Source organism: Mus pahari, chromosome 20 (genome assembly GCF_900095145.1).
Source record: "Mus pahari chromosome 20, PAHARI_EIJ_v1.1, whole genome shotgun sequence".
Lineage (NCBI taxonomy): Eukaryota > Metazoa > Chordata > Mammalia > Rodentia > Muridae > Mus > Mus pahari.
The window spans coordinates 7,818,804-7,831,303 of record NC_034609.1 but is presented as its reverse complement, the minus strand read 5'-3'; the positions used below and the strand labels follow the sequence as shown (position 1 = coordinate 7,831,303).

Below are 12,500 nucleotides of genomic sequence, written 5' to 3'. Positions count from 1 at the left end.
CTTGTTGGGAGAGGTGTCTCTTAAGCCTTTCACCCCAGCCTCTCCGAGTCAGAAAGGACATTTTACTAAAGTCCTGGGAAGCCAAGTCACAAGTGCCTGCCATAATTTTCTCTTTATTCCCATCGAGGCTTTCGTACCTTGGGTTGTGCTCTTGTCTCTTGATTGGTTTCTCCTCTCCAATTTCCTGTCAGTCTTTCAAACACACTACTGGGACTAGAAGAGGCTCCCAGAGGCTCACTGAATAAATCTAAACTGTCTGCCTTGGTTTACAAGGTCCAATACAAACATAGCCACAGCCTGATGCTACGTGACGCCATTCATCTATGGAATGATGAATGGGACTGGATTATACTGCACTTTGCACCCCTCACTGGGACAAGATACAGGAAATAATGCCAGTCAAATTATTTACTATTCCATGTAAGTTGACAATCTTAATCAATTGATTATAATTGTTAAAATGGAGTCTGCAAAGCACCCTGGAGACAGGGAGGGAGGGAGACATGATAAACTCAGGGTAGGGAGCCTGGGAATCAGGTAGGAAGGATTTTTGAGTTAAGCAGGCCTTTGAAAACTTGAAGAACAAGTAAATTTTTCTCATATGGCAACAGGCAAGGATGGGCCTTCAAACTAAGAAAACACTCCTGTAAATGGACAATGTGAGACAGTCTGATGTACTTACAGAGAAGTAATTCACTGAGGTGAATAGGGCCTGCGGTTGAAGAACTGACCGTCTGTTTTCATGTTACCTGTTTATTTGTGCCTAAATCCCAGAAAACAATATTTGGGGTATTGGCAAGGCAAAGAAGGAAGGGCATGTTTTACATTGCTCCCTCCAAACTACCTGGAAATGGTCAAATTACTCTATATGCGTGGGTCTCCCTTTCCCTCAGGGGTTATTAGCCACTGGCCCACAAAGACAGAGGAAGTGGGAGTGTTGAGCAGGGTTTGGATGGCTGTGGGTATGACACTGAAGAACTCCTGGTAGACAGCTTCAGGGGGAACACTCTACCTTACTGTTGCAGGGGTGGGCTATTTAGTATTTAGGGTTCTTAGAGGTATAGGTGAAAATGGCTGATGGTCACAATTATTTATCAATTAATTGTCACACAGGAGGAGAGCTAGCATGGGACTTGAATCATGCAGTGGCTGCAGAAAGCTCTGCCCAGGGTCATGCTTCAAATGAGGTCAGGCGTCTGTGCACAGAGACACACTCTAAGTGAGGTTAGACAGAAAAAGGAAAGTCCCACTGAAAAAGGGAGTCCTCCATTTTGTACCAAGTTGGGAGAGCTATCCAGACATAATGGACTGCAACCTTAATAGTAGGGTTCTCCAACAAACACGAGTGACCCTTTATCCAGACATGATAAAGAGCACACAAGACAGCTCAATGGACAGTAAGAGTGAGCAGTCATTGCCTAAGCCATAGATATGCAGCTCGTGTTCCTAGACCACCTGTCTCTGCCCCCAACACCTTTGAAAGTTGACTTCCTTTTAGTTTTAGATATTATTAAATAAAAGGTGTTTATACTGCTATGCTTGCTTCTTTTGTTTGTTATACTTCTCAAACACTATCTGTGTGTTGCCTGTAGGCACACATATGCATACATGAGCAGGCCACAGCTTACAAGCAGGTAAAGGACAAGTTGTAGGAGTTGGGTTTTTCCTTCTACTATTCGGTTCCTGGTGATGGAACTCAGGTCATCGGGCCCAATCGCCCACGGAGACGCCCCAATTTACACTTTTGAGATTCACCCCTATTAATGGATCAAGCTGGAGTTCATATGTGCTCACTGCTATAAATATTTCACTGAGGGAATGCACCACAACATACTTTCACACTCTTGAAGGATGCTTATAGGGCTTGTCATGTGTCAAGAACATTCTACCTGTCTTCGAGTAAACACGTTCCAGTGCTCCTCTAGGATATATTAAATGCGAGCATCTTACTTAAACTCCTGGACAACTTGCATATGTACATGTAGCCTCTCTCTCTCCCTCTGTCTCTACACACACACACACACACACACACACACACACGCACACGCACACGCACACGCACACGCACACACACACACACACACNCACACACACACACACACACACTAGTTAGATAGATAGATAGATAGATAGATAGATAGATAGATAGAAAGAAAGATAGATAGATAGATAGATAGATAGATAGATAGATAGATAGATAGATAGATAGATGATATGAGGGAGTGCCGATTAGCTCATAAGAACAGAAGTTGCTATAAACCATTGGTACTGATGCGATGGCACAGCAGGCCCTGGTGGAACCAGAGTGGCTCTGCTAAGATGAGAAAGATGCTTGTGCTTCAGAACTGAAGAGACTGGAGAGTTCTCCAAGAGAAGTTTGTGTAAATTAAAAGATTCCAAATCCTCATCAAATGTCCAATTTCCTAAGTAAAAATCAACGTGGCAGGGACAGAGAGATGACTCGCTGTAGACAAGCCTTTGCTGCTCTTCCAGAGACTAGATCTTGATTCTCAACACCCATGTCAAACAGCTTACGAATGCCTGTAACTCCAGCTCCATGGATCTGACATCTGGCCTTCCTGGAAACCCGTGCATGTGACCCACCTGTACTCAGACCTGGAATAAATAATAAATCTTCAAGAAGTCAAAGGCTGTGCAATGGAAGCAGTTGCTTGGTCTCTGGAGTGGCCACATTTGTTAAACATTTCTGTTAGAGTTTCCTGTGCTAATGTTAACACAGCTTCCCCGGGTTCCCTTGCCTTGGCTTTGAGGGTGTGTATTCTTCTACAGTTCCAGCATTTTTGCCTTCTAAAGGTGCTTCTTGTGAACATCATAAAAATGTTTTACACCCAATCAAAATGTACGTCAGCATTCAGAGCATTTACTATATAATTGCTGATCCAGTTTTGTGTGTCTGCCATACTCCCAAGAGCCCAGACACTGCTGGGATTTCATATATTCCTGCATTTATATAGGTGTGTAGGGGGATTTCCCTCCTCCAAAGAGAACCCAGAGAAGATAAAAAATATGATACTTCAAGGTGAGCCTTTTCTCCCCCAGTTCTGGCTGAGGCGTGTTTCTCTGAAAATTGGAAACCACTGAGCCTACAAGTTGTCCTGTTGCCAGTTGAAGAGAATCAGGGATGCAAAGAACCAGCTAAACCAAGATGGGATATCTGTGACACTGCCTACCAGGCAGGCAGCTAGAAGTGGTATAGATCTTCAGGTAGCTGTGGCCCAAGTCAGTATTGCAGGGTCACGGAGTTGCAAGGTCTACCTCCTTGATGAAGCAGCCCTAACCACAAGGGCTGTGACAGAGCAGCTCTAATGGGAGACTAATAGGCCACATCAAGGAAAGAATGGCCAGCAAGACCCCAAAGTAGCCGCAAACACCACCTGCTGCAGAAGCATCACCCAGAGAAACCCAAACCAGAAGACCCCCACCCCACAAAGGTGAAGACGGTCACAGTGGTGCCTCTCCATCGGAGGTCTTCTGTCATGTGATCTTGATCCCCAAGCACCACCAAATGGCTTCAGCTTCTCCCCCTCTTGGACTATGGGCTACCCTGTGTCACCTCCACAAGTTCGATATAGTCGGATCCCCGTGGTACTGTCCTTTTCTGTTGCCACCGATATTGGAGTTCATGCTGCAGTCCTAAGCTTTAGCTATATTTGTTGTTGTTGTTTCCCCCTCACACACACACAAACATTGTGGAAACTCCATGGAAAGGCGGATTTTCTGTCACTGTCCTCGTTGATCTGTTACTTACAGCAGAACAGCTATTGATTCAGTCACTCATTTACCTGTTTTTATTAATTGGCATGTTTTTTTCTATGCCAAACAATGTTGTTGTTGTTTTCCTTCCTGGACACTAGGTTAACATCAGGGAACAAAACGGACAAGAACAGAGGTGCCTTCTCCTCCTCGTTGTCCTCCTCCTCCTTGTCCTCCTCCTCCTCCTTCTCTTCCTCCCAGTTTAAATATTCTCATATAAGTCGATTATTGGGCTGGTGAGATGGCTCAGCTGGTAAGAGCACCCGACTGCTCTTCCAAAGGTGCAGAGTTCAAATCCCAGCAACCACATGGTGGCTCACAACCATCCTTAACAAGATCTGACTCCCTCTTCTGGAGTGTCTGAAGACAGCTACAGTGTACTTACATATAATAAATAAATCTTAAAAAAAAAAATAAGTCGATTATTAATCCCACAAACTTACAGAAAAACAAAAAGGCTATCTGCCCATAAAATTCCTCGTTACTTTTTTTTTTTTTTTTGACAGGATCTTACTATGTAGCTCTCTGGCTGGCCTGGAACTCATAAAGATCTGCCTGCTTTTGCCTCCTGAGTGCCGAAATCAAACATTAGCTAATTTGTAAAGGGAGGAAAGACGATCTGGCTGTCTTTCTCTAAGTGCTCCCAAATTCTCTGAAAATATTTAAAGTTATTGAGAAAGGAGGAAGAAAGTCCTGGAGCTCTTGCGATGTACTGAAGAGATCTGGAGGAAGGATGAGCAGGAGAGGCGAGAGGGACAGTTTTGGAGGGACCTGCTAGCTCGAGGTCAGCAGGCTGATCCATCAGCACGCGTCCCATGTCCCATGGTGTCTTCGAGGGCTGGTTACAGCCCAACCGCCACGGGACTGGGGTGCTCAGCCCGAGGGCAGGGGACTGCCAGGGTCTCCCTTGTTGTCTCCCTTCAGTCTTACAGCCACGCCGCCGCCGCCGCCGCCGCCGCCGCCGCCGCCGCCACCGCCACCGCCACCGCCACCACCGCCGCCGCCGCAGCCGCAGCCGCCGGGGCCGCCTCCACCACCGCCGCCGGCTGGTGATGGGGCTCCCGGTGAGGCAGGATGGAGAGAGCCCTCCCCATCTCTCTCATTTCCCACTATCAACCCCACCCCAACCTCAACCCCCGCTTACTTGTTTGGTTCATCCTGGAGACGCAGAAACATGAGAAACCAATGAGCAGGACGGCAAGGAAGGCGAAGAGCAAGTAAACGTTTTTGGCCTTCATCATGCTGGCTTCAGAGCCTGTGGAGGCCACAGGCGTCACTGCCAACACCAGGCTATACAGGCACAGCGCCTGCGTCCTTGAACCCGTGTGCCTGCTCCCCCTCCCACAGGGCCGTTGCTAAGGTCCCCAGGTCCCCAACACTTTCTCCCAGTCGCATCGTGGTCCCCTCTTGACCGCACTTTTCACAATCCTCTGGCAAGGCTGTGAAAAACTGGGTAAGTCCTGCGCTGCCTGGCCCTGACCAGACATTATCATCTTAGGGTAATTTCCTGCAAGAATTCGTCAGATTTTGATTCAAAGGTGTGAAACACATGGCATGGCCCCTTCATTCCTGTTTCCCATTTGGCCTTTACACCCTGACCTCTCTTGGAGACTCGCAGGCAGTGTTTTGGGTGATGCACAATCTCTTTTCAGCAAGAACACCCAGTTTCTGGCCCCTTTGAAAGCTTTAAAAGAATTGGACACCCACCCGCTTGAGAATGTCTGAATACTAATGGCCAGGGGTTGTGAGTAGTGAGAGCCTAGAAGAGGGGGGCAAAGGCTACCTCTCCTTTCTGCTCCTCCAGCCCCTCCCCCACCCCTTTTCCCAGGCGTTTGCTGAGCTCTCTTGGAGGCCACAAGGCAAGCAAACCCTGCTAGGGCAGACACATAAACCCACTTGCTAGGCTCTGAAGCAACAGAGAAAGTCCTTACGATAGAGAAGGAAGGTATTAAGGAAAGTATCTTCAGAAGGACATCAGCTTCTCTGTGTTGATTGGAGCACCAACTCATTGGTTTCCAGCCTTTCTGCCTGCATGTCTCACCTCACAAAGTCTAAGACTCTTTATCACCAGAGCCCCTCAGTTTTATCAAGGGCATCAGGTCCTTCTGACTGCTGTTACACCCATCACTTATAAAATGTTCACAGTCCTTCTTAGGGACATGTTTCTAGATTCCCCACCTCTGCCCAGACACCCACGTTGTTATGGTGACACTCAAACTGGCGCCACCCTTGGCTGTCCACACTTCATCCAATAAGATGGTTTTCCTAGTGCACTACTATCTACAGCTTAGCAGTTCCGGTCTTCCTGGTGATAAAATCCCAGGAAGGGTCTTCAGCTAGAAAGCGGGCATTGCTATAAATGACAACACAGAGCAATACCAAACTGCTAGCGTCTGACATGAACTCAAGTCTCCAAGTCATGGCTTACTGCAGGTTACTCAGCGTTCAGGAGAAAGTGCCGGAGGTGCTAAGGTCAAGTGAAGTACAACTATGCTTCAACCAACCACACGAACGAGTCCAGGAAGGAATAGGTTACAGCCAATCCACATGATAGGAAGTCATGTGTGTTACAGGTTCCCTAACACACACACACACACACACACACACACACACACACACACACACACACACAGAATTTTCAATGGTCTGGTGGCTTGGTCAGCAATTTTCTGGGTCACCCAAATGAATTATCAATTAGAAAAAGGTTGTAGGGTGGGAAAGAAAGAATTTGATCAGAACACCATTGCCTGCTTTACTCTGACCCTTAGCACCCCCAGATGCTTGGGAAAATGTTTTCCACTTACCAGCCCTCAAGTGTGGGCAAAGCATGCATTCACATAACTGAACCAGCATCTTTCTCAACATGATACTGTTTTCAGTGTCGTGTTCTGTCTTCAGTTTGACAGCTCATCCCCTGGGTACACATCTTGTTGGGATTCTCTTGTTTTGGGAGAAGGTAAATAAATGCTTTCCACAGGCCCTGAGAATACACTGTAGTGAGGTGTAAAATAGAGGACCAGGCTGTTACATAAAACATTATTCAAAAATCTCCACGGTGCTCTAAACTCTGGCTTTAGCACAAGATGAACTAAGGGTCAAACTTCCTAGAGTCCTCTGGGGACTACATAGTAATTCTATATGTTCATGGGAACTTATGTTTAGACCTGTGTGCACAGGAGATCTTCACAGGGCTCGGATTCAGCAAGCTCTTACTGTACTAAGCTAGCGGCTTGGGTAAGGGTCAAATATATCTCTATATATCTACCTAACAGCCTCTTACCGCAGCTGCCTCTCAATTTTGTTTGCCTCTCAAAAGAATCTTGTTTTCACCGTGATCATCTATGTGAGCTGCCACCATATCAGTCCCTTGGGAACCCCCACCTGGTCTCCCATGAGCACACCCCTTGCACTGTGGTACTCAGAACACTCGTTCATCAAGACTTGCATTTACTTGCCCACGTGGAATATTCGTTACTACCCTTGACTCTGTAAATGTTTAAAGTTGCCCAAGACAGAGACGTGAAAAGTCCTTCCACTCTTAATGGGTTCAGCCCATTATATGCAACTGGGTTTTTAATTACCCAGCAGGCAAAGGTGGCAGGTTTTTATGCTTGGGTGACTATGGCACAGGGATTCTTATGGCTAAACCAAGAAGCTTGTTCTGTCTTGGTGGAAAGTGGGATGTTTAGGTCCAAGTTTCATGATCACTGAGCAGCAGAAGCCAGCTGAGAATTCATCCTCAAAAAGAGATGGTATACCTGTTCAGGTTATTTTTCTGTCACAGTTCTGCAGAGATGCCTCTCATGAAATGAATTATGGAGATTTTGTGGTACAACTTCCTATTTATAGCATCTTTTTTATGTTTCTAATGATATAACAGGCTATTCCTATCTTAATACAATTTTCTACTCTTTTTTTTTTTTTTTTTTTTGGTTAGGTTTTTCGAGACAGGGTTTTCTCTGTATAGCCCTGGCTGTCCTGGAACTCACTTTGTAGACCAGGCTGGCCTCGAACTCAGAAATCCGCCTGCCTCTGCCTCCCGAGTGCTGGGATTAAAGGCGTGTGCCACCTCGCCCGGCTCAATTTTCTACACTTAAGATAGAGGGTATGTTCTCCTGAGAGAGCTAGTAGCATGCAAGCTAATGTTTTCTGTCAGGAACTTTTAAGGCACACATTCACTAATGACTGCCACAAGGTGGCAGTATTATGTTTCAACCAAAACATTTGAATGAGCCCAGAAAATTCCAAAATCTTTTGAATGTGCTGAAATCCTAGGGTCCTATAGCACATTTGACTCACTGACCATACACATTTGCATAGCTTGTCAAACAGACTCTTTAAAAAAAATTTTTTTAATTCATTGTGAGTTTCACATCATACACCCACTCCCACTCATTTTCTGGTCCCCTTATATCTACCCTCCATCAGCACAATCTCCCCTCAAAATAAAAAACAAAGAAACTAAACAGAGCATAGAAAACATCTCATCATGGGAGCTGTAGTATGTCACAGTGTGTCCCTCTGTCTACACGTCTTCACTTGCAAGTGTGGCTCCAATGAGTCACTGGTCTGGTTCGAGATCTCTGGCTTCTGTGACACCATCAATACTGGATCCTCATCAGGACTCCTCCCAATTATCCTGTTGTTGTCCTGTGACATAGAGATCCTGCCCCTCTGGATCAGTGGGACTGGCCCTTTCACATGCTCCAACAGTTCAAAGATGATGTGCATCTTGGGGTGGGCCAACTTAAAGCCCTGGGCCTGGGTAGTGGCTGAGCTGGTCGGAACACTGGCTCTCCCTCATCTGTGGAACACTGGCTCTCCCTCATCTGCACCACCAAGGTGAACTCTCCATCACTGTTCAGCTAGGCCACCCAATATGGCAGGAACGGGGTCAGCTCTCCTCTCCCGCCCTTGGGCCAGCTCACCTGTACCCACGCATGCCACTAGAGCCAGCTCCACTATGGTGCCCAGTCGAGGCACAGGGCCCACTCTCCCAGGTGTTGCAGCTGTGAGGGGCTGAGCAGCTCTCCCACCCCCAGGGCTGGCTCACCCATGCCTTTTCCATCAGGGCCAGCTCCACTGTGTTGCCCAGGACAGATGCAGGGCACACTCTCCAGCCACTGAGGGACAGGGTCAGCTCTCCAACCACCACAGGTGGTGAGCTGGGAGGTGAGGGAGGGGATCCCCCCACACCTACTCCCCCTCATGGCAGATGAGTGGTGGGGCCAGCTCTCCTGCACTCACACCCTCAGCCAGATTTACTGTGCTGCCTACGTGTGAAGAGACACCATGACCAAGGCAACTCTTATAAAGGAAAGCATTTAATTGAGGTTGGCTTACAGTTTCAGTGGTTCAGTTCATTATCCTCACGAAGGGAAGCATGGCAGCCTGCAGGCAGACATGGTGCTGGAGGAGCAGAGAGTTCTACATCTTGGTCTGCAGGCAGCTGACTCTTCAGGAGGTGGAGCTTGAGCACTAGGAGGCCTGCCCTACAGTGAAGCACTTCCTCCGATAAGGCCACACCTCCCAACAGTGTCACTCTCTATGGGCCAAGCATTCGAACACAGGGGTCTATGGGGGCCAAACCTATTCAAACTATCACACCAGGTGAGGTACAGGGCCCTTCACAACCCGTGACCACAGGCAGGTGGTGAGGGGCTGGAGGAAGAGTGCCAACTACCAGACCACACCATCTCACGGATCCAGTACTTCCCTGCTCTCACCCTCCCTCTGGTCTGGCTAACCTATGCCCCTGGCACCAGCACCAACTCATTGTGCTGCCATGGCAAGGCACAGGGCCTGCTCTCTAGAGTGCTACCAATGAAGAGGGGTGGGGTCAGCTCTCCAAAGCCCAGCAAGGCAAGGTCAGTTCTACACAGCCCCTGGATAGCCACGTGGTCCCAGGTGACTGCCCAGATCAAGGACGTACCTCCTGGTCTCTATGGTAGTATGCCATAGATATAGACATTGACCCCTGCAGCTGTATGGGGTTAACAGAGAATACAAGTGAACATTAGGATTTCTGCTTTCACCGATTCACAAGGTAACATGAGATTGCCTGTGTTCTTCAGGAAGTCAGCACAACCTGGCATTCACTAGAAAGGAGCACTGGAGCAAGTCTTGGGTTTTCATTCTTCCTGTCTTGCTGAAACTGCATGAAGTTTCATAAATCTCAAAGACATTTGACCTGAATGTGGCAATGACGGGGACCTTAACCATGTCCATTCTAGTTTTGTAAAATCAAGAGCTACATTTTTTCCTTATTTCTTCCTCTGCATTGTCACAGTGATTTGGCACAATGTAGTGTACCTTTTTCATATCCTAAGCTTCCATCTCTGTACCTTGTTGTTGCCCTTGTCTGTCCTGCTGGACTTCCTACCATCGTTATGGTCCATACAATAATTGAAAAATGCTCCCTCCCAACTTCTCTGGCTCAGTGTTGACTAGACCCACAAATGACATTTTCTTCTGTCGTAATTACTTTACAGTTCACATTACAGTGCCAGAACACTTGACCAGATAAAAATTAAGGGAGAAAGTCTTGTTCTGGCTTACAGTTCCAAGGGGAGAAAGTCCATCTTAGTGGAGAAGGCATGGTTTGCAGTATAGTAGTTTGGCTATAGGGAGTGGCACTGTTAGGAGGTGTGGCTTTATTGGAGGAGGTGTGGCCTTGTTGGAGGAAGTGTGTCACCATGTAGGTGGGGTTTGAGACCTCCTATGCTTAGGCTACCCCCCAAGTGGAAGAGAGCCTTCCCCTGGTTGCCTGTGGAAAAGTCTACTACTGGCTGTCTTTGGATCAAGATGTAGAACTCTGGGCTCCTCCAGCACCATGTCTGCCTGCATGTTGCCATGCTTCCTGCCATGATGATAATGGACTAACCTCTGAAACTGTAAGGGAGTTTAAACTATTTAAATGTCCTTTATAAGAGTTGCCTTGGTCAAGGTGCCTCTTCACAATAGAGACCCTATCTAAGACAAGGAGTAGGAGCTTGGTTGATTACATTACATGGGCAGTTGGGAAGCAAGAGCAGAAGGTAGGGTTGTGATGTAAAACCCCAGAGCCTGCCCTGGGGACATACTTTCTCCAGCCAGGCTCCAATCCCACCAAAGGTTATACAACCTGTCCAAGTATGGCCATCAGCAGGAGACCAAGTACACAAATCCCTGAGTCTTTGAAGGACACTTTACATTCATACCACAACATTCCTCCAATTGCATTTACCTGTAAGAGATGAATTAAAATTACTGGAACTGGAGAAATGGCTTGTAAGTTAAGAACAAGGACTGCTTTTGCAGGGGACCTGGGTTTGAGTCCCTGCAACCACATATTGCCTCACAACTGTAACTCCAGTTCTAGGGGATCTGATGCTTTCTTCTGACTTCTATGGACACCAGGCATGCTTGGTGTTCACAGACAGAAATGCAGCCAGAGCACCAAGACACATAAAATGAATAATTTAAAGTAAGTTTTAAAATCCTCACCTGTGCTAAATAGCAGGCCCTTTCTGCTCTGAATTTGGCATGTGCAGCTTCAAACAAGTTTGGATAGAAAATATTTAGGAAGATGACTTTTGTTGTATGGCTAAAGCAGCAAGGTATAAAAATGTACATAGTATTTGCATTCTTCTAGGAATGAAGAGATCTGTAGGTCACTTACGAAACAGTACTAAGCTGCAGGTGGTAAATGTCTGTACATCACAATATTTTACATCAAAGACTTGAGTGACTGTGGACTTTGGTTCTAGGGTCAATGCCTCATAAATACCCAGAGATGATATTTTACTCTTGGGACCATCCTGAGTTCATGCACAAGGGCACAGTGCTGTGCATTTGGGTCACCTGAGGACCAGTTGCTTGAGCCACCACAGGTAGATGGTGAGTGGCCAGGTCAAGAAGTTCTCACCTTTCAGCAGTCTCTCCAATCCAGCCTTAAGAGATGGAGATACAGCAGTGTGACTAAAAATTATTATTTTTTAAACAATTTTTATTAGATATTTTCTTCATTTACAATTCAAATGCTATCCCAAAAGTCCCTTACACCCTCCCCCCACCCTGCTCTCCAACCCACCCACTTTCACTTCCTGGCCCTGGTATTCCCCTGTATTTGGGCATATAATCTGGCAAGACCAAGGGCCTCTCCTCCCAATGATGGCCGATTGTTGGGGTCTCCCACCTCCACTAACCACTCTCCCTCTAAACATTATATTGCACCCCCTACAGGTGCACAGAATTGCTACTGAGAAGACCTTCCCAGATCTCCCAGAATGTAGCTTCGTCAGACCGCCTTACGTCGTCGTAACCGCCCACTATCGCTCGGACCAACCACTAATGTCGTCTATGCCCACTATCGCTTGGACCCGCCTACCGGATACACATCTCCGCTCATGATCGGGCCGTGGCAGAGAGAGATTTCAAGGGGATGCAAGGGCAGGCTCCCATTATTAAACGAAAATGCTCTGATCAGCAAATGGACAGGGCATTCATTTTCCTTTCGCAGCCCTGTTCTCTTTCAGGATGTTTAAGCTCTTCAGTACGAACCCAGGCCAAAGCATTTCTGCCCACGCAGAAACACACAGCCGATTAGGCCATCTTCTGCTACATATGCAGCAAGAGACATGAGCTCAGGGGGTACTGGTTAGTTCATATTGTTGTTCCACTTACAGGGTGGCAGCCCCCTGCAGCTCCTTGGGTATTTTGTCTAGCTCCTCCATTGTGGACCCTGT

The 12,500-nt window shown here is 47.1% G+C and overlaps 1 protein-coding gene across 1 annotated transcript in view; it reads right to left on the bottom strand.

Annotated features, from left to right (window-relative positions):
- Positions 1-5,027, bottom strand: part of Mgat4d (MGAT4 family member D) — a 29,942-nt gene extending 24,915 nt beyond the window's left edge. The window contains exon 1 of the mRNA XM_021220638.2: positions 4,919-5,027. Coding sequence (XP_021076297.1) covers positions 4,919-5,015 — 97 coding nt within the window. The 5' untranslated portion in view covers positions 5,016-5,027. The remainder of the gene's footprint in view (positions 1-4,918) is intronic.
- Positions 5,028-12,500: the final 7,473 nt, after the last annotated feature.